Source organism: Lissotriton helveticus, chromosome 4_1 (assembly GCF_964261635.1).
Source record: "Lissotriton helveticus chromosome 4_1, aLisHel1.1, whole genome shotgun sequence".
In the NCBI taxonomy this organism is placed as follows: domain Eukaryota; kingdom Metazoa; phylum Chordata; class Amphibia; order Caudata; family Salamandridae; genus Lissotriton; species Lissotriton helveticus.
The window spans coordinates 674,197,794-674,222,684 of NC_136063.1; the positions used below are offsets into that span (position 1 = coordinate 674,197,794).

The 24,891-nt window shown below is 43.0% G+C and overlaps 1 protein-coding gene across 6 annotated transcripts in view; it reads left to right on the forward strand.

Moving 5' to 3' along the window:
- RB1CC1 (RB1 inducible coiled-coil 1) overlaps positions 1-24,891 on the forward strand; it is a 647,143-nt gene that overhangs the window by 593,854 nt on the left and 28,398 nt on the right. For 3 of the 6 annotated variants that reach the window (XM_078687307.1, XM_078687309.1, XM_078687308.1), the window contains one exon: positions 14,866-15,002. In XM_078687307.1, coding sequence (XP_078543433.1) covers positions 14,866-15,002 — 137 coding nt within the window. The remainder of the gene's footprint in view (positions 1-14,865; positions 15,003-24,891) is intronic. The other 3 variants (XM_078687311.1, XM_078687312.1, XM_078687313.1) reach the window with 1 other exon arrangement.

Here is a 24,891-nt window from a genome sequence, read left to right on the forward strand (position 1 = left end):
GAGCGAGGTAGAGAGAGAGGCGCTGTGAAGTTCGATTACAATTTTGTTTTTAAAATAGAATGCCGGCATCGCAAGTGCGCATAGGGAATGAAACACTCTACAATGGTAGAATGTAAGTGCCAGGGAACCCGCTTACCTGAATAGTTTTGCTCGATGTAACAGAGGTCAGCTGCTGTCTTGAATGAAGCGGTCAGCCCACTGTAGGAATACCATGAATGGTTTACGTCACAGTTTCTATGCTGAAAGGGCACGGGGCCCATGACAGCAGCTAAATGCTGTTGTCTGTGTAAACTAATACTGGAGAGGGCACGAGTCAGTATCATTGATACTGAAGAGTTACTGAAACACAACAATACTCGGACATAAAAATATGACCCAAATAACGTGCCGCTTATGGTTAGAAAGCGACGTTCCCTTCAAAAATAATTATGGTAATTCAAGAATGCCGATTGACCCTTACGGGAGTACCGCGTTATGCGCATTCAGAAGCAGAGCTACGGAGGAAAGAGAAATTCAGTGCAGACAAGCCCGGGAGTGGTGGGTGCACAGTCTGCTCTTTTTGGAAGCACATACTCGTACTTGTGGCGCGCCCCTGCTCGCTCCCGCAAGGTGGATACCGCCACAAGCATGAGTATGTGCATCCTAAAAGAGCAGAGCGTCGGCTAAAGGCCCTCCTATGCAGCACATGCACGATGAGTAGGCGAGACCTAAAAAGAAGGGACTTTGGTGCGGCCACTTGTCATTTTGTAGTCATGTGCACAATACGCCCATGCACCTATTAAATGACACACTTTCTTTTAGTTACAGATCCAAGTTGGATTGGTAACTAAAAGAAAAGAAAACATGCAAAAGTGTTGTTTTGTGTTTTTTTGAGTGGGCGGCCGGGCGGGAGGACCGACGACCATCACTTGGATTGTGGTGGTAACAACAAAGCAAGTCAGGAGATGTTGAAGGCGAGCAACAAAGCAATATGGGGTCAATAGGGGGATACTGAAGCTACAGACATAAAAGTTACAGGGGTAAGGCTTGAAGTGATGCATGCAAGTGCAGCAAGGGGCGCAGGTGGGGGGAGCAATGGGGAGATGTACAAAGGCGTTCACAAGCAGGTGCGGAATGGGAGAATCGGTTGTGTAACAATTAGCGACAAAGTAAAGAGGGAAAACATCCAAAGGGAGACAGCTCAAAAACAAACACACACACTAATGAAGTACATCATACTAAAGCAGTGCTTGAAAAGCAAGCAGTGGAGGCCATGATGCCAGCCAGTCAAATAGACTTTAAAGAGGCTATGCATCCTGGGAAGGAGAAATACACGATTGACAAGGTGGGTCACAAGTAAAAAGCAGGCACATGACTTGTAGTGCTTTGTGTGTTAGAGATGATGTGACCTTGTTGATTACTGACGAACTCCGTAGAACAGTGATGTAAATGCGTGGGTGATGGAATTGATAATGTTGAACGATCAGTTACCGGTTACATGCTGAGGAATAAAGACATGTAATACTAAGCTCAGTGTGCTGTTGGATTATTTGCATGTGCCCCCCCCCCCCGGGGCAGGACGCTAAAACTGACGATGAGATAGAGGATTACTTAAACCCAGGAACCGGAAGAACCGAGAATGCTCTCCTGTAGAGTTTGTCATGGCCCGCAAACTGATTGTGCGTGCCACGCGTGCCTCACTCAAAGTGAAAATTGACGGTTGGCGTATGTGGAGTCAAAGCGGGTGCATGCCACGTGTGCCTCAGTCAAAGTGAAAATTGACAATTGGTGTATATGCAGTGGGGGCTCCTCCGCTAAGGTGGAGGAGCGTCACCCCACTGCCATAAAGCAGAAAAAGAAAGGAAAAAATGAAATGATAATATGTTATCATTTTATGTTGTCCTCCTGCTGCGGCAGCTTGTGTGAGGGGGGCGAGCAGTGATGCAGAGCAGGGGAGGAGTGTCCGAATACTCCTAAGTGCGCGTTAACTGTTTGGTCAGACCTCTAGGGTCGCCCAAAACAGTCACACACACCTTCAGGGTTGTCCATGCAGGATGCATTACAGCTTGCATAGAGAACATGCCCACCCCTCCAGCCCCTGGCTGAGCGCCACAACCACAACTCTGCATTGCAGCATTGTGATTGGCTGTGCGGATCGTGGGAGCCCTGGTGCTTCGTTTTTCTCCCAGGAAGAGGACGCAGAAGAGGCGGTGGCACCGGCCGGCCATGAGGTAAGTGTATTTTTTTTTTAACTTCCGCCCCACTGCTGCTTCCAGGCAGCAGCCGCAACTGTGTATATGAAGTCGCAGCAGCACTCCAGCCAGTGCAAGGTCTGCGAAGAAAGTGGAGGACTTACAGAAAGTTTATCGGCTAGAAATTTGGGACAAGCGGTACTGCACCACAGCGTACATACAGTACGGCAATGATGAAGGCAGCAACAAGCAAGTATAAAGAAGAGCTAAAGGCTGTAATAACCAAGTGCAAGGAAGCACTAAAATAGAGACATATCAAACATCAAGAAGCACCAAGGGCAGTGACAACCAGTTACAGAAAGTGCACAAGCGGTGACGTTCAGGCGCAAGACAACGCTGTGAGCAGAAGCAGGTAAGCGGTATACAGTCAAAATATCGAGTAGAAAATATAGAATGGGCAAAATATGAAGTAAAAAATATAGAATGGGCAAAATATCGAATGGACAGAATATAGACCACAAAAATATCGAATTGAATAGCAGTAATATCGAATTCAAAATATAGAATGGACAAAATATCGAATTGACAAAATATCGAATTTTAGGTAAGTAAGTTAATATTTATTTTTTAATAATATCTAAGTTTTTTTTAATGTTAGTATATGTGTTAAAAGTGTATTTTTATTTTATAAATTATTTTAAGTAATTAATTTTATGGTATTTAATTTTTGCGTAATATAATTCTGTAGCGGGTTGTTGGTTTATAGGGGAATAGTGTGGGAAGTAATTTAATTATAAATATTTTAATTTATTTATTGGTATTTATTTTGAATTAATTGTCAATTTGTTAATTGGTAATTAATTAAAATATAATTGTGATTCATTTAAATTAATTGATAATTATGTTAATTTTATTAATTTATTTTCTGTAGCGGGTTGTGGGTTTATAGGGGAATAGGGTGGGAAGTAATTTAATTATAAATAATTACATTTTTAAATTTATTTATTGGTATTTATTTTGAATTGTTATTTAAATTTTTAATTGGTAATTCATTAAAATATAATTGGTAATTATTTTTAATTAATTGATTAATTGATAATTATGTTCATTTTATTAATTTATTTTCAGTTGTGGGTTATGTGTTTATAGGGGAATAGGGTGGGAAGTAATTTAATTGTAATTAATTTAATATTTTAATTTATTTATTGGTTTTTTGTTGTAATTTTTAATTAATTTTAATTGTTAATTCATTGTTAATTGGTAAATTTGTATTAATAGGTAATACTTTTAATAATTAATTTGTATTTTTAATTGATTAATTATTATATTATATAAAATTGTTAATTACTTTTAATTAATTTGTAATTGGTATTAAGATATAATTTATTTTTATTTATATATGAAGTATTTACTTTACCTACTGTTGCACTCTCTGGAGTGGGAATAGTAATTTTTACCCCTACGCTATCCAACGCTTTCCCTACTGTTGCACTCTCTCGAGTGGGAATAGTAATTTTTACCCCTACACTATCCAACGCTTTCCCTACTGTTGCACTCTCTGGAGTGGGAATAGTAATTTTTACCCCTACGCTATCCAACGCTTTCTCTACTGTTGCACTCTCTGGAGTGGGAATAGTAATTTTTACCCCTACGCTATCCAACGCTTTCCCTACTGTTGCACTCTCTGTAGTGGGAATAGTCATTTTTACCCTTACGCTATCCAACGCTTTCCCTACTGTTGCACTCTCTGGAGTGGGAATAGTCATTTTTATCCCTACGCTATCCAACGCTTTCCCTACTGTTGCACTCACTGGAGTGGTAATAGTAAATTTTACCCTTTCTGCTATCCTACGGTAAAAATATTGTAATTTTTTTATTAATATTACTTTTATATATATATATATGTATTAACATCAATTTGTATGTTTTTTTACATTAAGTATTTATTAATGTTAAGGTTATTTAAGTATTTTAAGTATGTTTAAGTTAATTATATTTATTATTTAATTAATTTTTAATTAAGTTAAAGCATTAAAAAAAATCGATATTTTGACTAACTATATTTTTTACATCGATATTTTTGATTCGATATTTTGGAGATAGGAGGTCGATATTTTGGTAATCTATATTTTTACCTCGATATTTTGGTAGGTCGATATTTTGGTATTCTATATTATGTCAGTGATCCCAGGTAAGCGCAGAAAGAACGTAGAAGTGATGATAACCAGACATAGAGAATTCGATCGCCCTTACCTGGACCGGAGTAAAGAGAGTCATCCAACCTCAGCACCAGGCACCACCACCCAAGCAGATGGGGTTGTGCTTACAAGGCTGGTGAATCGTGTTGGACCGACTGAAAGACATAAGCGACGTTTAGAATAGTGAAATTTTTCAATAGCTGCTGAAAGGAGCGCTAAATATGGCGCCACTGCCTTCTTGAAACCCCCGCCTCCCTTCAGTACCACCAAACAACTAAATATTGGTGACAAATGTATTGCTTGGGTCATAACCTTTGTTGATTTTATTGATGCCCTAGAAGAAGCAAATGACAAGAAGTTTATTAATTAGCAAAAGAATTTGGCAGGTGACAAAGTCAAAACAGTGATAAAGAAAATACTACGGGGTGATAAAGCGATGTACAGTCAAATCAAAGAGGCACTAAAAATCAAGTTCAATCCAGTGCTGAATGTCAACTATGAAAGGTACATCTTCAGTCAGGAAAGGCAGAAAGCTGGTGAAACGATGGATGAGTTTGTAGGAAGACTTGATTCGCTCATAAAGCATTGCAAGTTCAATGAGTTTAACGATGAAGAGGCCATGCGACGCAAAGTAATAGAGGGTTGCCTCTGATTCGTTCAGACGACGAATGCTGAAAGAGAGACTCAGGCTGCCAGAGCGGAGGTGAGAGCTGACTGACAGGCAGCTAACATGGAGCTCCAAACAGCCCAAAATGATTATGCACTGAGTCTGAGAAGTACATTGTAACACAAGGCCATAAAGTAATATCTCCAAAGAAAAATGAAGTTGCGTTTCCGATGTCAATTTTCCTTTCTACATAAGGGTCGATGTCACTCCATTAGACAGGTGTGCAAAGGCTGCGGTAAAGAGAACCATTTTTTTAAGTCTGCAAAGTGAGGGAAAGATCAAGTGCGTCACATCGATGAAACAAAATGGTGGCAAGATTGAGTACATCATGTCGAGAAAACAAAATGGATGCCAGAGAGTTCCAGACATGATGTTCTATGCACACCCACAAGGCCAAGCAGCAACATCAGTTGAGGCAAGTAGAAACTGAACGATGTCGATTGTCGTCAAATTCTTTGTCTAAAAGTTTGTCACCGTCCTTGTTGAGCGACAGTGAGGAAGATGATTGTGCGGTGTCAATGTTGACTGCTGGATTGCATGCACATGTAGGATTAGCTTCTTGCAAGGAAGAATGCTGGTCAAAGCTAGGCCGACAAGTGAAAGTGCGAAATTCATTTGGACACTGTCCCAAGATCACACTGAAAGTGAAAGGGTGCCCCCATACCTTTTATCATAGACAGTGGCATTTCAATAAACATTATGCCAGTGGAAAAGTGCAAGGAACTGTCTCCAGCGCCCTGTTTCACTGCGTCAACAACCAAAGTGTATGCTTGGGCTGTTTTGACACCACTGCAAAGTCAAGGTTCATTCTTAACAACTGTGAAGCATAAAAATTCAAAAGTACAAGCTCCAATTCATGTCTTGCCAGGCACTTCATTGACCTCATGTTTACTCAGTTTCATTACTGCTGTTGACATGGGGCATATTTCTGTAAACTAGAATGTCAGTGTCTATCATGAGATAGTGAATCAGTTTCCATCTTTGTTTCATGGACTCGGAAAACTTAAGTACATGAAAGTGCAACTTCACATAAATGAGGACTTCTGTCCTGTAGCTCAACAACATCATCGAATTGCGTTCTATTTACAAGAGGTTGTTGAGAAATAACTTGATACACTATTAAAGGATGATATAATTTAGCGATCCACTGGTCCAGCTCCATGGGTATCAACCTTAGTGCTGGTGCGAAAAGGGACAGTGGAGGAGCTGTGCGCATCTGCGTTGATATGCACCAAGCAAAAAAGGAGATCGAAAGAGAACTACACCCAGTCCACACATTGCTGACATGATTACGCAGCTGAACGGGGCTGAAGTCTTTTCCCGCCTTGATTTGAACAAAGGGTATATCACAAGCTTGAACTGGAAGAGGACTGCAGGTATATTACTACCTTTTCAACTCATGTCGGTTTGTTTTGAAATAAAGTCTACGTTTTGGAGTGTCATTAGCTGCCAAACTTTTTCAGGATGTCATTTGATGCATAATAAAGCCAGATATAAATGTTTTCAATTACATTGCTGACATGTCCGTTTTTGGGGCCAGATGAAAGGAACATGATACAGCGCTTACGCAAGTGTATCGTATACTTGCAGATGCAGGTCTCACTTTAAATGCTGCAAAGTGTGAGTTTCCTCAACCCAGGCTCAAGTTCTTTGGTCATATTTTTCCTGATGTGGGAATGACTCCAGATCCAAATAAAGCACAGGCCTTGTCATCCACTTCTACCCCCCATGATGTAACTATACTGAGATCTTTCATTGTTGTGGCCAGTTACTGTTCAACTGTTTAAGTGCCCCATTGAGAGACTTAACAAAACTAAATGTCCAATTTACATAGTCAAGTGAATGTGAACAAAGCTTCAAGAAAATCAAGCATGCAATTGATAACGAAACTGAAATGGCATAATTTGATCTGAAATTGCAGACTGAGGTTGTTGTTCATGCAAGCCCCGTGGGGTTGGGTGCCATCCTTGCCCAGTAGATGGGACATTCCAATGCCCCAAGAGACATTATGGCTTATGCTAGTCGAAGTTTGTCAACGGCAGAACGTGCTTATTCACAACTAAAAAAAGAAAGCCTAGCTGTAGTGTGGGATCGTGAGCATTTTTATGTGTTCCTGTATGTAAAACACTTCACAGTTGCCATGGACCACAAAGCATTGCTTACCATTTTCCGCAATCCTAAAGCCAACATTTCCCCTTGGATTGAGAGGTGGGGGTTGCAATTGCATTACACAATTATTCATCGCCCAGGAAAAGATCGAAACCCTGCTACCTACTCCTCATGTGTACCGATACAGTGCAATGGCACTACTTCTAAAGCGGTTGATGCCTATGTTAACTTCATTGTGAAGTCCAGTACCCCAGCTGCCATATTGGTAGAACAAATCATTGCTGCCATGAGTACTAACTGGAATTTGCTAATACTCAAAGACATTATGAAACATCAGTGGTGGCGAAAGCATACACAGCCTCTTTATGATGACATTGAATACCAGAAATTCAAAAATGTGCAAGAAGAACTTTGTTACCGTAAAGGCATTATTTTACAAAGCTCAAGATCATCATACCAGAGAGTTTAAGACAGGGGTCTCTAATCTCTTCTGTATTAAGAGCTACTTATGTTCGATAAAAATCTTCCTGAGCTACTATTATTATTAGTGTTGTAATAATGACCACATCAGACAAGATTACATTGGTGACAACGCCATTTAAGACGATCAGCAGTGATCACCTAAATGTATCAGCAAGGTTACCAGCCTTAATGTTAATACATACCAGCCATTGTGTAATGCCCCTCACACCAATGAAATGTTTCCCCAACGCCAAATGATTTATCACTTGAATATGAGCTTTAAACACACACATGGATTTATATAGCACATGTGCATGCTGAAGACTGTATTGGCACTGACATGACACAGTTAGCCTTCCCCAACTCAGTTGTTTGAATGGTTGTATAGGAAATTCCATTGAAATTCAGCTATTTTTCTCCAAATATCAACTTGCGATTCTTGAAAATACACACATTTTCATCTCAAACTCACGCGTTTCAATATTGGTATATACCTACTAATTCAATCAAGCAGAAGCTTTTAATTCAGTAAGCCGGATTGCATACTGAAGAGATACTTGGAGGTAGCCGGAGAATTACCAGTAGCTCACGAGCTACCCGTTGGAGAAGCCTGATCTAAGACAACAAGTTAGTGAACCGGCACATGATGGACACCTGGTGTCGTTGCTACGAAACAAGTTTTACGAGACCGAGTGTGGTTCACTTGTTTCGATGAAAGAGTTGGAAAAGAGCTAAAGGCTTGTAATGTGTGTAACTGTCTGTCATCTAAGACAACCTCACATCCGTTGAACGTGCCCAATCTCTCAAGGCATGCATAGGAGAAAATTGCAATTGATTTCTTTGGACCCATTGACAATGGCCATCATCTACTAGTAATTGTTGATGAATTTTCCGTTTTTGTCTCCTGGTGGAAGATCTGTTGTCAACTACTTATGACAGGGTAATTGAGAGGCTAGAAAATATTTTTGCAACATGGGGTGTTCCTTCGATTTTGAAATCTAACAATGGCCCTCCTTTCAATAGTCAAGGTTTTAAAGATTTTCTCACTTATTTGAATGCCAAGCATCAGAAAAGCACACCTCTCTGGCCACAGGCAAATGGTGTGGTTGAGAGATTTAGGAGTACCCTGAAGAAGACCGCTCAGTATGATGCGCTTGAAAAGCTTGAACGCTAATCAGTTCTTCAGTCTACACTTCGTGTATACTGTTCAACTCTCCATTCTACTACGGGTGAGAGCCCTACCACCTTAATGTTTGGGAGAGCCATACTAACCAAATTGCCACAACGGAACACTGAGAGTTCTATTGACATTGATAAACTTCAAATCACTGATTTTTCTCTCAAACACAAAATGAAAACCTTTAATTGAAAAACAGACCGGGGAATGGGGTCAAGCACAATTGCGCCTATCCTAAATACTGCTTTATTTAAATTTGTAGGTGCCACGGACCGGAGATTCAAAGCCCCTAAGTCTCCTAAGACAGAATCTGTCTTACTTTCAAAATGTAGCAGAAAATGGCCCAGCTGGGCCATTTTGTGCTACAAAATGAAAACCTACATGAACAGATGCCGCTGTGTTTGAAGCACTGTGCTCAACAGTGGAGACCAAGTCATCTTCAGGGAGAAACAGAAACACAAGTCTGCTGCTCCTATTGTTGCTGACCCACTGAGAGTTGTAACTAGTAAAGGACACAAGGTAACTGCTCACCGTCCTGGAGGACTGACTCCTGAAAGTCAGGTCTCCAGAGATGCTGCTGCACTAATTGCAGTTGGGAGCATCTTTACAGTTTGATCTGTTTTTTTTTATATTTGCACCGAAAGCTCCACCGGGGGCCCCCTCATTTCTGCTGTTCATCGGGTAGTACTTGATAGTGCATCTCTCCGATCTTTCCTGCCTTCTCAGATGACTCGGGACATTCAGTATTTAATTTTGTTGTTTTGAGAATTGGCCCAGGTTCCAGTCTTATTGGTCATGTTCCTGCTAGCTCTTCTGGCTTTTTGTATCCTCCTGGTCATGTATGCATGTGTGCACAAGAGGGCTTTCCAGTGGTGCCTTTGCAGACAGTGATTCCTTCATGGGGAGACTTGTTGGATATCTTCATAGTCTTTCCGTACACTGCAGCAGATTCAGTCTGGTTGAGTGTGCAGCAGAACTTGAGGTGCCTTACCAGCCCCCATTGGCTGTGGCGATGGTGGTATTGAATGTTTTCCGCAGCCTGATTAATCCATTCCTGCTCTTCCCATTGCAGGAGATCACAGAGGAAGTTGTGACATAGACAGGGTTCCTTGCTCTTGTCTCAGATACCAATGACTCATGTCCTCCCTTTTGGTTCATTTTTCTGTCCGTCTCCATCATGTTGATAGTGCGTGTAGTAAGTGAACCTTTTTAGGTCTCACCTATTAAATTGCTCATGTGCTGTCTCTTATGAGACCTATTATTTGCTCACAGTGGGCTTGCAGTCTGCCCATTGCTTACCATTGTTTATCTTTAGTGTCACTTAATTTTGCTTGCTTCGTATTTGTTAGCGTGTGTGCACTTTCCTACCTCTTCTTCTGGTTGTCCCTCCCTTCTAGCATGGAAGCATTACTGGTGTCCCGCTGCTCCGTTTTCAGTCACCACTGTTTAAGTCATGCCTAGGAAGCGCATGCGTCGCCTCTTGGCATGTTATTATCTGCTCTGGGGCTTTCACCTCACCCACTGCCTTTCATTGGTTCCTAATTCTGCCTTTCAAAATTTCCACCTTTTGGCTGTTTTGTTCCGCCCTGGAGACTGACCCTGTTACTGGATCAGTTCCCTTCTGGCCATTTATGTAGGTTGGGGCACTACTTTTTCTTTGGACGTTTTCCCACCACATTCCGCTCTTCGCTGCTTGTTTTCTATTTTTTTATTTTAAATGTTATTGGTACGCCTTTCATCGTGAATAAGGTTCCATCCAACGTATCCCTTTCTGAGCTTCCTACACAGTGCTGTGAAGGGGGAGATTCACACGCAGTGCGAGTACAACCAACAGGAGCAGGGTTTCAGAAGGCTGCTGTCCTTGTTTCTTTCTCATCTAATTTACAAGCATAATATCAATCTCCCATTACAGCTTTGTAGCAAGATTAAACTTCTAGTTGAAATCTTCCCAATAAAAATTTCTTTAAAGTTGAATAGACTTAAATGGTGCAATGGAAAAAATCACAAAGGAGAGAAAAGTTAAACATGCTCACCTCTTTGGAAAGAGTACAAATAGAAAAGTAATGGTGGGATCAGCAAAGTTGTTTAAAAAGACGAAAGCACTTCCACTGGTCTAAGTGCTCCTCCTTTAATTTTCCTGGGACTGCCACTGTGACGCTTTTGCTAAATACACCCTTTCATGAGGGGACACAATAGTTTCGTTTTCAGATAGGTTCAGCAATTGCCACGTGTTAACTTGTAGTCTCTCTTTCTTTGCTTTGGTGTAACAGAAAAGAGGCTGGGTAATGAAATCGTATTTGTGATTTCATGCCAGCCCTCTGTGCTGTCAAGTGTGCATGTGTTTTAAATCTTGTAAAAATGCCTTTTTTCTTCAGTTACCCAACACTGACGAATACAGCAGACATTCACATTGCAAGCACCCTGCTCACTACAAACTCAAAGACACAGCAAAGCTTCTACTCAGCTGGCACTCAACCAAGCACATCTCATCCTGCACTCAGTCACACCTCTCACACTACACTCACATAGGCATACCTCCCTCCCTGCAATCACATAGGCAAAGCTAGCCTCACAGTTCCACGACACACAATTCAACTCCACTCAGTTCCAGTCCACACCACATAATTCGATACAAAACCACAGAATACAACTCAACAACACAATTACACAACACACCACATACAACCAGTCCACACCACACACTTCCAGCCTACACCACACACTTCCAAATCATACCACACAATTCAGCAGCACACCACACAATAAAGCTCCACTACATACCACTCCAAAACCCATAATACCATTCCACATAATTCCACACCATAAAACAAAATGCCGCTCTACATAATTTCAGTTCCATCAGTACCACAACCTTTCTATCCATGCAATTCACCAGCACACCATGCCACATAATTCCACTATACAAATCCACTCCACACCACACAATTCCACTCCTCACAGTTCCACACCTAATCAAATCAAGCCTGCATAACTCTACTACACACCACATGCATAAACTCCATAACACACAAGTAAAGCTATTTGCCAATTACAATGCCAATAGCTCTAACTCAGACAAATGCAAGAAGTATTGCATTTCCAATGCTTGTTTCTTTTTGCTACACAGACATGCATTTTTACTGATTAAACTATATAGCACACAAACGATATATGGAAATCAAGTTTTAAGCACATATTTATCATTTGAACATCAAGTGTCTCGATTTATTTTGACCCTATTAAAATCTCCATCACTTTTCAGAATAACCAAAATGTGCTTTATTTGTGCTTTCCTAATTGCTGATATGAAACCTGTAAAGTTTACAGGCATTTAAATGTTGGTGTGAATTACATCGCACAGCTGTTTTTTTTTTTACTTCCTGTGCCCTCAGCAAGCTGTCACTTAGGTCACTTTTACAAAATCCTCTCACTTTTCAGTCAGAGAAAGAAAAGTAAACGCCAGCTTCATTTTTAAAAGAATAAGGAACAGAGATGCCCTGACGTTTGACCTATGCAGTTGAACGCAAGGCAAATAGGACCAGATAAACAGAACGTTTAAAGGCATCTTTATTGCTCTTTCACCTTCAGAACTCCAGTATGTTTTTGGGGGGGAAGCTACAGCATCCCCTCACCGTTCCTTCCAGTGCCTGATTCACTGTAGTGTCTCATGCCCTTCTAGTCCTACAGCAACACTTCCTGCAGAGCGCTCTCCATCCTTCCCATCTAGCTCATGAGGTCATGACATCAGTGTAGACCTAGAGAAAAGGAAGTTAACGGAGAGGAACGCTAGTAGGGATGCAGGGAATCGTGGCACGAACAGGTCTGTGCATAAGCTCAGTCCTCTCAAGGAGTTTGTCTGAGCTGATAGCCTGCGATCTCTTCCCTGCTAGACCAAACTTAGCCGAAGTCTTCCTGCTTCGGTTTCTGTACTTGGTGCAGTGGGTGGGGTTTATAGGACAAACAATAGAAGAGTCCCAAATGTAAGTAACGTACCTTTTCCAGCTCTTGATACGAACAGTATCTGTTTGCTGGTCAGGGCAGGATGAGAAAGTGGACTTTAACGGATTTGCACCCCGTGATAAGAAAAACAAACTTGGTGGAGCAAGTTTTCGCGATGTGAGTAAGGAGACAGTGACCTCTAACCGCAGTCAGGTAATGAAAGCCAGATATAAACGGATCGTAGTAAGCTACTCTCATTCCTAGTCCCCTGTGTCACTGCACCTGGTGCAATAATTTTAGTTATGTCTCTGAATAAAACATGTTTTAAAGTCCGAACAAATCGATGTGTTGCTCTGGGACTCTCTGCCAACTCCAGTCATTATTTATAAACACAGTCAAATGTGCTCAGTAACTTTTTGTTTCTTTGTCTCCCATCCTGTATGGCTCAGATGAAGTGAACGCATTACTCCCATTTCCAGATTGTTTCATTGGCAGTCAGTCCAACAAGCTTTGAAGTCGGGTTCTTGTTTCTATCTAACATAATAATTGGCATACCCCTTTGCAAACCTTCCATCACGGTGCCTAACATGCTGGAAACGTCTTCCCTCTAAATCTTTTACAAGGGAAGCACTTGTTGATTGCAAGAAGTCGTCTGTGCAACATCTTTTGATTTGAAGACTCCTCTGGGGAGTCTTTGAAAATGTTGTTTGCTCTCATTACGGATCTGCATAGTTGTATGAATTGCGTAGGCCAGAAAATATCACTCTATATACTTTCATGTTCTTTTTGGCAAAATATCCACGTTTGTAATACATTTCAGCAAATCGTTTATAGGACTTGGGTAGGTTTAGACTAGAGTTTGGGGAAGCGGGAGTTCTCACATAAATTGACATAGTGCCTGCCCCTCCTCCCTCCGAACTCACAGGATCCCCCTGACTTGGAAGTGGGGCAACCACCAGGTTTGAGGCCTTGGCTGTCCAGATCATTACCTCCTCGTCAGACCTCCTCGTCACAATCCAAACCACATGAGCATAGCTCCTCCCCCCACCGAACTCACAGGACCCCCTGACTTGGAAGTGGGGCAACCGCCAGGTTTGAGGCCTTAGCTGTCCAGGTCATTACCTCCTCGTCAGACCTCCCCGTCACAGTCCCAATCACATGAGCATAGCTCTTTCCCCCACGGAACTCACAGGACCCCCTGACTTGGAAGTGGAGCAACCGCCAGGTTTGAGGCCTTAGCTGTCCAGGTCATTACCTCCTCGTCAGACCTCCCCGTCACAGTCCCAGACACATGAGCATAGCTCTTTCCCCCACGCAACTCACAGGACCCCCTGACTTGGAAGTGGAGCAACTGCCAGGTTTGAGGCCATAGCTGTCCAGGTCATTACCTCCTCGTCAGCCCTCCCCGTCACAGTCCCAACCATATGAGCATAGCTCTTTCCCCCACGGAACTCACAGGACCCCCTGACTTGGAAGTGGAGCAACTGCCAGGTTTGAGGCCATAGCTGTCCAGGTCATTACCTCCTCGTCAGCCCTCCCCGTCACAGTCCCAACCATATGAGCATAGCTCTTTCCCCCACGGAATTCACAGGACCCCCTGACTTGGAAGTGGAGCAACCGCCAGGTTTGAGGCCATAGCTGTCCAGGTCATTACTTCCTCGTCAGACCTCCCCGTCACAGTCCCAACCACATGAGCATAGCTCTTTCCCCCACGGAACTCACAGGACCCCCCTGACTTGGAAGTGGAGCAACTACCAGGTTTGAGGCCATAGCTGTCCAGGTCATTTGAGACCATAGGCCAGCAGCCAAACCAGCGCCAGATCTCAGTGGCCATAGCCCCATCTAGTAAGGATGGCGCTACACTCACTTCTTGCCTGGACTGCCATGCTGTCACATTGACAGGATGTCACAGGCCCCGATTTATTCGTTGGAGAGCAAGCAGCGAGACTCAGAATATGGAACGCTGTTCTACTATTGAGAATACGATAATGTTGATTGTCTGTAAATCGTTATGCGTGACATTGTCCACATTTAATTTTTGTATGAAATAGCTGACGTCCTGAGAGTTCAGGCGGGTTTGGGCACGTAGCAGTGTCTGAGTATCAGTGTACCTTAATTAACGTTGATTTTGTTTTCTTTCAGCTTCCAGGTTGGTGATCTCGTGCTCATTATCTTGGATGAACGTCATGACAATTATGTGCTATTTACTGTTAGTCCAACTCTGTACTTCCTGCATTCGGAGTCTCTTGCTGTGCTGGATCTCAAACCAGGTGAGTGCGGTAAGTGTCGAGGCAAGCTATTTTAATAAAATGTTGTTCTATTAATGAATATTATATGGTGATGGTGAATTGGAATACACTTCAGATATTGAGCTAAGTACATACATGAGAAAGTTCAATTTAAAACGCTCTTAACCCCTTCCATGCTCATGACGAGCTGAGCTCGTCATGAGTTGCGCCGCTCGCATGCTCATGACGAGCTCAGCTCGTCATGTAACACGGTCTTTTCAAAAAAGCCGCACAGCGCGAAAATCGCAGCCGCACGCATGCGGTTAAAGTCCTTTGCTCATAAGTCTTTGAAGAGGAGCGCTTATTGCCTAAAACTTTCATCCAGATAAAGATTCAGTGGCCCTATGTTATTTATAACATGTACTACATAAGTCCGGTCCTGTTTTCAGGCTCTTAAAAATAGTTGTCAACTCAATAAAACTGATTTTCGCAAGGTTGAAAGCCTGAGACAACATGGTCGAGATGCAAACCTGTGTTCTCCACTGAGTTAGTGGTTATCTATGTGGGTCTACTTGTATACTGCGTCTTCTGCCCCCAACTTGGATATATGGTTCATTGCCACAAATCTTATGTTGAATATGAGCATTAGTGTTATTAGTAGAATTGTGCCTTACTCAATTGTACTTCTCACACACAGTAAAATAAGCCAGTGATACTTAGCTGTCCCTTTCTACTGAGATCAGATATTCGCAGATTTTCTTAGTTGCTATTGTCTACACATTTATTGCAAAAGGCGCTGTAAAATGATGCACTTTAGAGTTTCTAAGGTTGCGCCAACAGGATTGCAATTGCAAACACTTTATAGAAATGTGCCTGAATGCCTGTTTTATTGCACTTGACACACTTAAATAGATGTCTACCAAAGGGAATGTACCCAAAGCTTTAAAAACAGACCCTCTCGTCCACAATCGTTGATCCCTCTATATATCTTTTTTTGAAGTGTGCAGGCTTCCCAGTCTTGTGATTGTTAAAACAATCCCAGTGCTCTGTAAGTGGCCTAAGGACGCAGTACATGTATGGCTGACGCCCCTGCCCCCATTCTAATCATTGACAGGACTCTACTGATATATTCTTGGTTTCAAAAGTTAACCTTCTCCTCTTAGGTCACTAACCCTATTTCAAAATTACCCTTGTGTACTTTGTTCAATATTTCCAAAAGCTTGTTCTTTTAACCAGACTAGTTAACAAAGGAATTTCCGAATTGTATAGGCATCCAGAGGTTTGATTATTGTACTTTTGCATATCTGCTGACACCCCCCTGAATGTAGTACCCAGGTTGCATTGTGTGTGGTGGAATATTACCAGGCCTGTATTAACCCCTTCGCTGCAGGGGTTATTCCCCCGCTGTGCTGGGGGGGGAGGGGGGCGCGCACGGCGCCCGCATGCTCATGACGAGCTGAGCTCGTCATGAGGCACGGCGCTCCTGTGCTCATGACGAGCTCAACTCGTCACAGGTGCATTACCTGCCGTGGAACGCTCAGCACAGCAGGGAAATTCTCCCCGCATGCGAGCTCAGCTCGTCATGAGCATGGGAGGGGTTAAAAACAGTCAATCCATGTGTTCTCTGACTGCAAACATGTTATGGACTAGTGATGTGGCTAGAAAAATATTATGAGGTTGAGACAGGGCAAAGAGATGCCCTTGACCATTAAGCAAGAGATCAAATCCATATGAATAGAAAGGCAGGTAAAAGAGAAAGATAAATATTTGGTGAGAATGTGGTAGATAGGCCTCACAAGAACGGGAGAGTATCAATAATGATCAATGGCACAACTAGATCCTAACTTCCAGGGCGGCTAACATGTCAACCAATGTAGGGTGGGGCTAACACTTCAAGCAATGAAGTGGGGCTATCCTTAAAACCCAATACCAGAAAGTAGAGTAATAACTTGTGCATTCAAAACAAACTAGTCAAACCGGATACAAATACAACAAACCTGCCTTAATACATTTAACAGTGTTTATCGGTTATTGACAGAGCTCTTTAAAAAAGGGAATGAGTGACATGAGAACTAAAAAGCAGCTATTACAGATCTTACTGTAAAGAACTTTCAAACGGATTTTTGCACAGCTATTGCAAGACTTTGGCCTTTTTTCCAATTCCGTCTGTGAAATGGCAGTGACCTTTTGGAATATATATTTAGTTCCATTTTTACAAATCAGCTCCGGCCTGGCTGTTGCTCAAAGGTATGTTTTCAGTCTGCTCATCGGGACATTGCAACATATTCTTGTTTGAGGCTGCACACAGATACAGGTCTCAGAATACTGAGTTTAGTAGGTTAGTGCTCCTGAATTCCAGATGTGTGACTGACACGTCATTGGTTTGATTCTTAATGCATCTTTCTTTCCTTCTGCGATTGACCAATTGAGTTCGCAAACCACTTGGCAATATTACCTGCTGCGAATTTCTCTGGCCAGAATCTGTACTATCCTAAATCAATATTAAATAGTTGTTAGCACACCACCGTGAGCCGGTTTCATATGAGATGGCTGAGCCACATCGATGCACAAAGCCAACAGACCTAAAGATCCGGCAAAAAATATAGTTGCCTTGAAATAAGTTTGTTAACAATTGTGTTCATTTATGCAAAGGGTACAAGTATTCCGTCAAGCTTCATAACATATAGAATGTGTGGCTGATGAGCAATGTCCTGCAAACATGCCAATAAAAAAAAGAAATATAAGCTCTTAATAGCAGATGTAATGATAACAGTAACCGTGCTTTCAGTTGTGTTCTGAAGCCCCCAGGGCACACATTTTCAAATCCATTAAAATATTGTTGATTTTAAATCCTGCCGGCGCAGTGTGCATTATAAAATGCAACATTTGTTGCAAACTTTAAATAAATCCTTTGAAAATAATGACTGTATTCTCGATATTAGTTGTTCCTCTATGTGTACGCTAAGGATAGCAATGAACCCTGAATAGAGAACACAAAAGAAACCACGCAGGCTACATGTTTACCAGTTTGTCATTGTAACACTGAAACAAGAGGTGCCCAAAGTAGTGTGTTCACTGTGGAATGCTTTTTGCATTGGTGGCCTATTCTACCCAACATAAGAGTTATGCTGACAGACCCAGACTTAGTTTGACAGCAGAATAACGTTTCATAAGCGTTTTCTGACAAACTACACTTGTTTGAAGCAGTAGGACACAGCTATACAATGTCTACGAAAGGGCAGTGCTGGCACACTTCCTCTGCATGGACACTACCATGGAGAAAATACTACACAAGAAATAAGTAAAAGCAACTTCTACAGCTGTCTTACTATCCAATCTTGGAAACCAATCAAAGAGGTTTTTGCTTTATGCGGCAGAGGTATGCCTTTAGTAAGACATACATTTTTTGTGCTTTCTTCCAATAGCTGAGCTATATCTCAGTTTAGCTATAGGTCATGTGTTAGACACCTGAGCTATCCCTCAGGTGAAAGTGCTTCATTACCAAAGGGTAAGAGTCAAAACCCACCATTTCTGTTGAATTGCTTCTAATATTGCCACCAGCCATGCCTTTTGTGTCTGGATGCACGCACTAAATATATTGAAAACATACATGCAAGATATCATTTGAGTTGAGTTGTTACTTATAAAGTGCAACATGCATCTTAAGGCACTTTGGTGCTTCACTAACAACAATTGGTGTTTGCCACAATGGGTACTGCATTTATGTCTTAGCATTTTATCTTGAGATTTCCTCACTTTTTTCTGATGAATTCGGTCAGGAGAAATTTGCAGAGAGTGGTAATCCGTGACAGCTCAAAATTCTAATCTGTAGGCAATCATTCATTTGTGCTTGGATCAAAATGAAAAATGTGCTACCTATCATACAGAAAAGTTTATATTTTATTAAGGACTCTGAGGCAAGGTGTAGGCTTTTCTTTCTTCATTTTATTTAACAGCAGCCATACTAGAACACAACATTAGAGCAAACAAACTTAATTTGCCATAAAACCTAGGGAACATGAAGGTGAAAAGGTTATTCAATGGGGATCCAGGTTGTGCCTTTATCCATATTAGTCCCCTCTTCCTTTCACTCTTTTTTTCCTGCGACATAAACTGGACGTGAAAGATTTTACTCTTGTTTAGAAGCCTCCGATCCTGTAATAAACAGCAGGCCAAGATGTAATCCACTTAGACACACCAAGGCAAAAGACAAATGTCAAAGCATTACCAACTATCAAAGAACGAAAGGTTTCATACCCTCAACCAGAAGAAAAAGTAAGACAATTCAGAAAATTGTGTATACCACCAATAAGAAACAGTTTACTTATGTCTCTTCAGCAGATCCAACTTGTTGGGGTGAGCAGTGAAGTAAAATTGGATGGGCTTATCCTCGCCTCGGATTCCTTAATAGAATTGAAACTTTACTTTGCGATAGGTAGGACATTTTCTATTCTATGTCAGAACCCAGAGGTGAGGATTAGGCTAGTTTAAAGCTTATCTACCACCAGAGTTGCAGTGGAGGAAAGTGCTTGAAGTAAAACCTTTTAAAGTCAAATCCGAAGACCAGTCTGCCCCATTCAAAAGTACTCCCAACAAAGTCCGAGAGCAAACATTTTCAAAGCCATAGTGTCTCTGGTAGAATGCACCCCAAATACCTTTTTGTCAATGCTTTTCTCTTGCATGGTCCATCAAACCTATTGTGTAATGGTAGGGGAAGAGACCTCCCTAAACGGTTTCAGAAGGGCAGTGAGCAGTTGCCGCTCCCCATAGGGGCCAAGATCCTCTGTCAGAGCCTTATACAGCTTGATACAGCATACCACACATAGTCTCAGGGAATTTTGAAAAGCCGGATAAGAAATGAAGCGAGAGTTACATTTAGTTCGTCTGGAAACCTGAAAAGTGACCCCATCCTGGGTAAAAGTCCGCCCTTTTATATCTAGAGCTCAAACATTCGAGATTCTCCAACATGAGATGAGGCACAAAAAAAGTGGACAACTTTGCTGACAATTGTGTCTGTGAGAGGTACTTTTGCTTGGCCAGGAGGTGAAAAGGTTCAAGAACATATTAACGTCCTAGTGCACCAAGTATCTAGGCTCCGGAAGAAGGCACAAACGGATGCCCCTGACTAACTTCCAGACCAGGGGATGCTCCCCTACAGGGAGACCTGCCACCCCAGCATGTCCTGCTGGGATTGCTAACCAAGGGATATTGATCGATCTGTAGGCCATTTCTTTCAAGGCCAAGATTGCCCAAAAATTTAGGATGTGGTCAAAATCTGACCCCACAGGATTCAAATCCCGTTGCAGGCACCAATCCAACTGTTTGCTCTTGACTGTACCGTCCACCCAGGCCCTAGCGAGGAGGTCTGCAGTGCTTCCCAAATATCCTGGCATTTGCCAACAAGCCTTGTAATCCTACACACTATAAGTTGGAGGGTGCCGTTCATCACCAGATGATGGGGATTCCCTCTTGGATCAGTCAGGAGAGATGGATCTTGGAGTAGACAGATTGGAAAATCCCAAGAGAGTTCCATCAGAGCTGGAAGCAAAACTTGCGACTTCCACATCGGGGTCACCACATCCGTCGTCTGTCTATGTGCATGTGCCGCCAGTCTCATTATCATGGCAAATAGTGGGAAGGCGTAGCGTTTCGCCACTGACCAGTCCTGGAGGAGCACATTGTCCGCCACCACACCGGGGTCAGATCTCCAACTGAAGTACAGTGGAAGTTGGTGGTCTAGTCGGGACGCAAAGAAGTAGATCTTGAACAGACCGAACTGCTCTGAGAGAGCTAGGAACAGGGTCGGAAACAGCTTCCATAAACTTGTGTCCCATAAGCCGCATGATCGCCAATACGGAACTTGGTTGGCTGACCCCGGGAGATGTTCCGCCATGACTGAGATCTGCTACATCTAGGCAGTATTCCCAAAAGTACTTGGCCAGATTTGAAAGGGCTTTGGAACGAGTACCCCAATACCCCCCCCCCCCATGCTTGATGTAGCATATTGCCGATACATTGCCCATTTTAAGAACCCAAGGGGGAGCTTGGCCCTAAAGGACAAGTGGGGAGGCTGGGCCTAAGTTAATGAGTAATCAAGAAAGAGTGCCCCGCCACTTACTTTGTTACCCACATTTAAGGAAAGTTGAAAACGCTGCTTGTCGTACTCAACTAGGTATTTTTATTTATACCAATCAATTTTTTAGAATTAAACGCTGTTTTGTCAAAAACAACTTGTTATAAACAGACAAACACATATATACAATGTGAATTAGAACTAAAGTTAAACTTTTCTACACAACAAAGTGTTCACAAACTAAATATAGTCATTGTTCACAAAAATGAAAAACATTCTACAACAGACAGTGACATTAAATATGCAATGCAATGAATAATAAACACATTGACGGATAAATAAGACATTTGTTTGAAGCAAAGAAAAATTGTAAGAAAGTAGGAAAGAAAATTAGGAAAGGAGCGTGAAGGCAAATTCGGAATTATTTATCAACCAGCAAGTGCTGGTGTCCAAGTTATCCTTTTCTAATTGGCCGACGCGTTTCGAATCCAGGAGCTTGTGTTCCGGATTCTCATCAGGGCACAATTAATCGGTCTGTGAAATTAAAAAAAAAGAGGGCGTTTTTAAGTATTTTGGGTGAAAAAGACAGGGCTCCCTGTGATGTGACATACAGCCAAGGGACCTACCAGATCTTCAACGAAAACAAATTCAAAGGACAATTGTCAGTGCAGGCTGGATGGGCTCCAAGAGGAGTCAGATAGGCGGAAATTCCTAAAACAAGGTGAGTTTCCATTAGCACAGCTAGGACGTGTGGCTGACAGAATATGCAGTGATGCCAAATTGATTTAAAAATGAACTGAAAATGAACATACCGTCAACTGTTTCTCGACTTGACGGGGGCGGCTGCCTTTAATATGGAAATTAAACTCTTCTGTAAATTCTCGCTGAGAGTGAGGTCATTGACGCTGTGTGTACAAAGGGTCGAAGATTGATGTTTGGGACTGTAGTTAAAATAGTCACCGAAAACTATACTATGTAGCAAGGGACATACCTTTTAGATTCGGTCAAAGTCGGTGCAAGGGGTCTAGATCTCCGATCGAACTTCACCTCGAAAGCCGGCGTGTACGATTTTCACCGGGCACCGTTTCCGCTAAAAGCAAGCGGGAACGATTTAGTTCGTTATCGCGTTGACCGAGAGTAAACAAAAGACAGTGGCGGGAAGCCACGGGAGCAATGCTTACCTCCGTGTTACTCGGTCAAAATTTCCAGCGTTCTGCGTGGATCCAAAGATGGACGCCACCATTGTTGCCATGGAGAAAAGCACTTGGATGTGTGCTAGGGTTTGTGGGATTTGTAGTTCATGCTGTGCTGTGCTAATGAGAGGATTACATGTAATGTGTCGATTAGGACTGAGGAAAAAATGAGACGCGACCCGTCCGGGCATCAGGACTAAAGGCACAACTGGATCAAAGTCTCGCAATCTCGGACAAGCTATTAAGGCCCTTCTGTACACTATTAAATTTCAGAATAAGGTATGCTTCCTTTTTAAGGAGCATTCTGTCCAGATCTGTGTTGTTCTGTGATGGACGTAGTGTATGCAATACCGTCCATCTAAGGTCATTGGCATCATGGTTGGCAGTCAAGAAGTGTTCAACCATGGGGGCAGTCATGATTTTATTTTTGATTCGGGACCGATGTTGGCAAATGAGTGTATTGACTTGTTGTCTGGTTTTGCCAATGTAAATTTGGTCACAGGGGCACTGAACCAGGTAAACAACATTCTTGGTTTTACAGTTAGAAAATTCTGAGTGTTTCCATCTGGTGGCCCCATGGTGGAACTCATCGCCCTCGATTGTATTTGGGCAAATACAATCGAGGGCGATGAGTTCCACCGGCTTGAGTACCTTAGTGAAGCACCAGGGAGCTGAAGAAAGGCCAATGGAAGGGAGCTGAATTTAAAGGTCTATTCCTGACACTGGAATTGTAGGAATAGTCGATGTGGCGAGAAGATGGGAACCATCAGGTAAGCATCCTTGAGATCCAATATTACCAGCCAGTCTTTGAGTTGTAAGAGATGGATGCCCTCCATTTTGAAGTGATGGGAGACCAGCCATCCGTTGAATTCCCAGAGATTGGTCACCGGGTGTTGGCTCCCATCCCTCTTCTCTACCAGAGAGAGGATGCTCAGTAAACCCGTAGGGCGAGGAGGGGTCGGAAGAATGGAAAGGAGTTTCTCAATTTCCACCTGGATAAGAGCTGCCTCCTGCTCCGAAAAATGGAGAGGTCAGTTTGGAAAGGGGATCTATAGAATTCAATGTGAAAACCCTGGACTGCTTGGAGGACCCAGGAATCCAGCGTAAGAACCCTCCATCTCCCCCAAAAGTCTTTCAGAAAAGAGAGACTCGCCGTTGGAGTTGGAGTTGGTGGAAGAGCCTCCACCCCGGGCCCTGGTGCGAGAACCTATCTGACGTTGGTATCCTCTGGTTGGTTAGAAGTACCCAAAGCGGGAGTTGTCTTGCCAATGACCTCTCTGCATGGGTTGGCCTCTATTGCAGGTGAAGGGCTGGGCTGTGCACCCCCACCGTGGCAAGTTGTAGGGAAAACGCATGGGTTGAAGATCCGTTTAATTGAGGACTGGGCTTTGCCCAACTAATTGAACATGGAGACAAACTTTCCGAGCTCCTTGATGAAGGGATCGCCAAAGAGCCCTACCTGTGCCTTCAGTCCGGCCTCTGAAGTCGCTAGATCCCCCCCAGCTTGGGATCAATTTTTATGAGATAGGATCTGCACCTCTCTGTAGAGATGGCGCAGTAGATGTTGCCTGTAAATATTATGGCACGCTGGGCCCAAATGGACAGAGCCTGGGGAGAAATCAATGCCCCTGATGATTTGGCGTTTTCTGCAATAGCCAAAGTTTTCATTAAGGAACCGGGCACATCCAGGAGTTTATCCTGGCGTGATTACCAGGAACAGTCAATACCTTTTTTCGGAACCCTGATATACTTAGCCAGAAAGGTGGCCATTCTGGCGTCAATCTCCAGAGTGGCAGCTACTTTGCCATTCAGGGATAGCCAGGGACATTCGGCCTGTAGGCTGTTTCTGATTCCCTTGTCAGGGGCTTTGTGTAACCTTCCAGCCATGTTCATCGCTACTTTGTCCCCGGAGGCCATTCAGAGGAGCGAAGATGCATCAACTCTTTGCAATCCAACATATCAGACTGCACTGCGACCCACAGTGTCCTTCTGTGTAGCGGCCATGTCAGATCCAGTATGGGAGCCGGGGGAAGGACAGGGGTGTGACACTCTTAGGGGTCTTCAGGCTGTCAGGGGTGTCTGAAGTGAGTTGATGAGGTACCTCACCCAGAACTCTCTTTGTCCCTGGAAAATGCATCCAGGCCCACTCGGGGAGTTTGAAGGTGTTTGTGCGGGTTCGCGATGGGTGGGCAGTGAGAAACCCTAAATGTAGGGGGACCGAAGGCCCAGGAAGGTCTTGCCTCAGTGGGAGGGATTGTAGGCACTGCTGTGTCATTGCCATTAGCTTCCTCTCTAAGGGCGCTACCACGTCCAAGACCACCTTAAAGTTGGACCTTTCTACCTCGTCACAGAATTCATCTGTGACCAGGAAGTAGAGTTCCTCCTCCTCAGTGTAGCAGTCATCGTACCCCTCCATGAGGTCAGTATGGGGCTATACTGCACAGGTCAGAGGTACAGGTGGGTGACCTGTAGAGGTCTAATTTGTGTTGGGAGTACCCAGAATAATTAGGGTAGGGAAGTGCTACAATCAAATCCAGCAGCCATGTGAGCAGACCAGGGCCATAGACCTTAGCAGACACAAAACGCCTGTTTATTTACACAGGGCAAAATCACCGTCTGGGTCGTGCCTGCAGTCAGTGAAGCGGGAGTTAATTGTCGCAGAACTTTATTACGT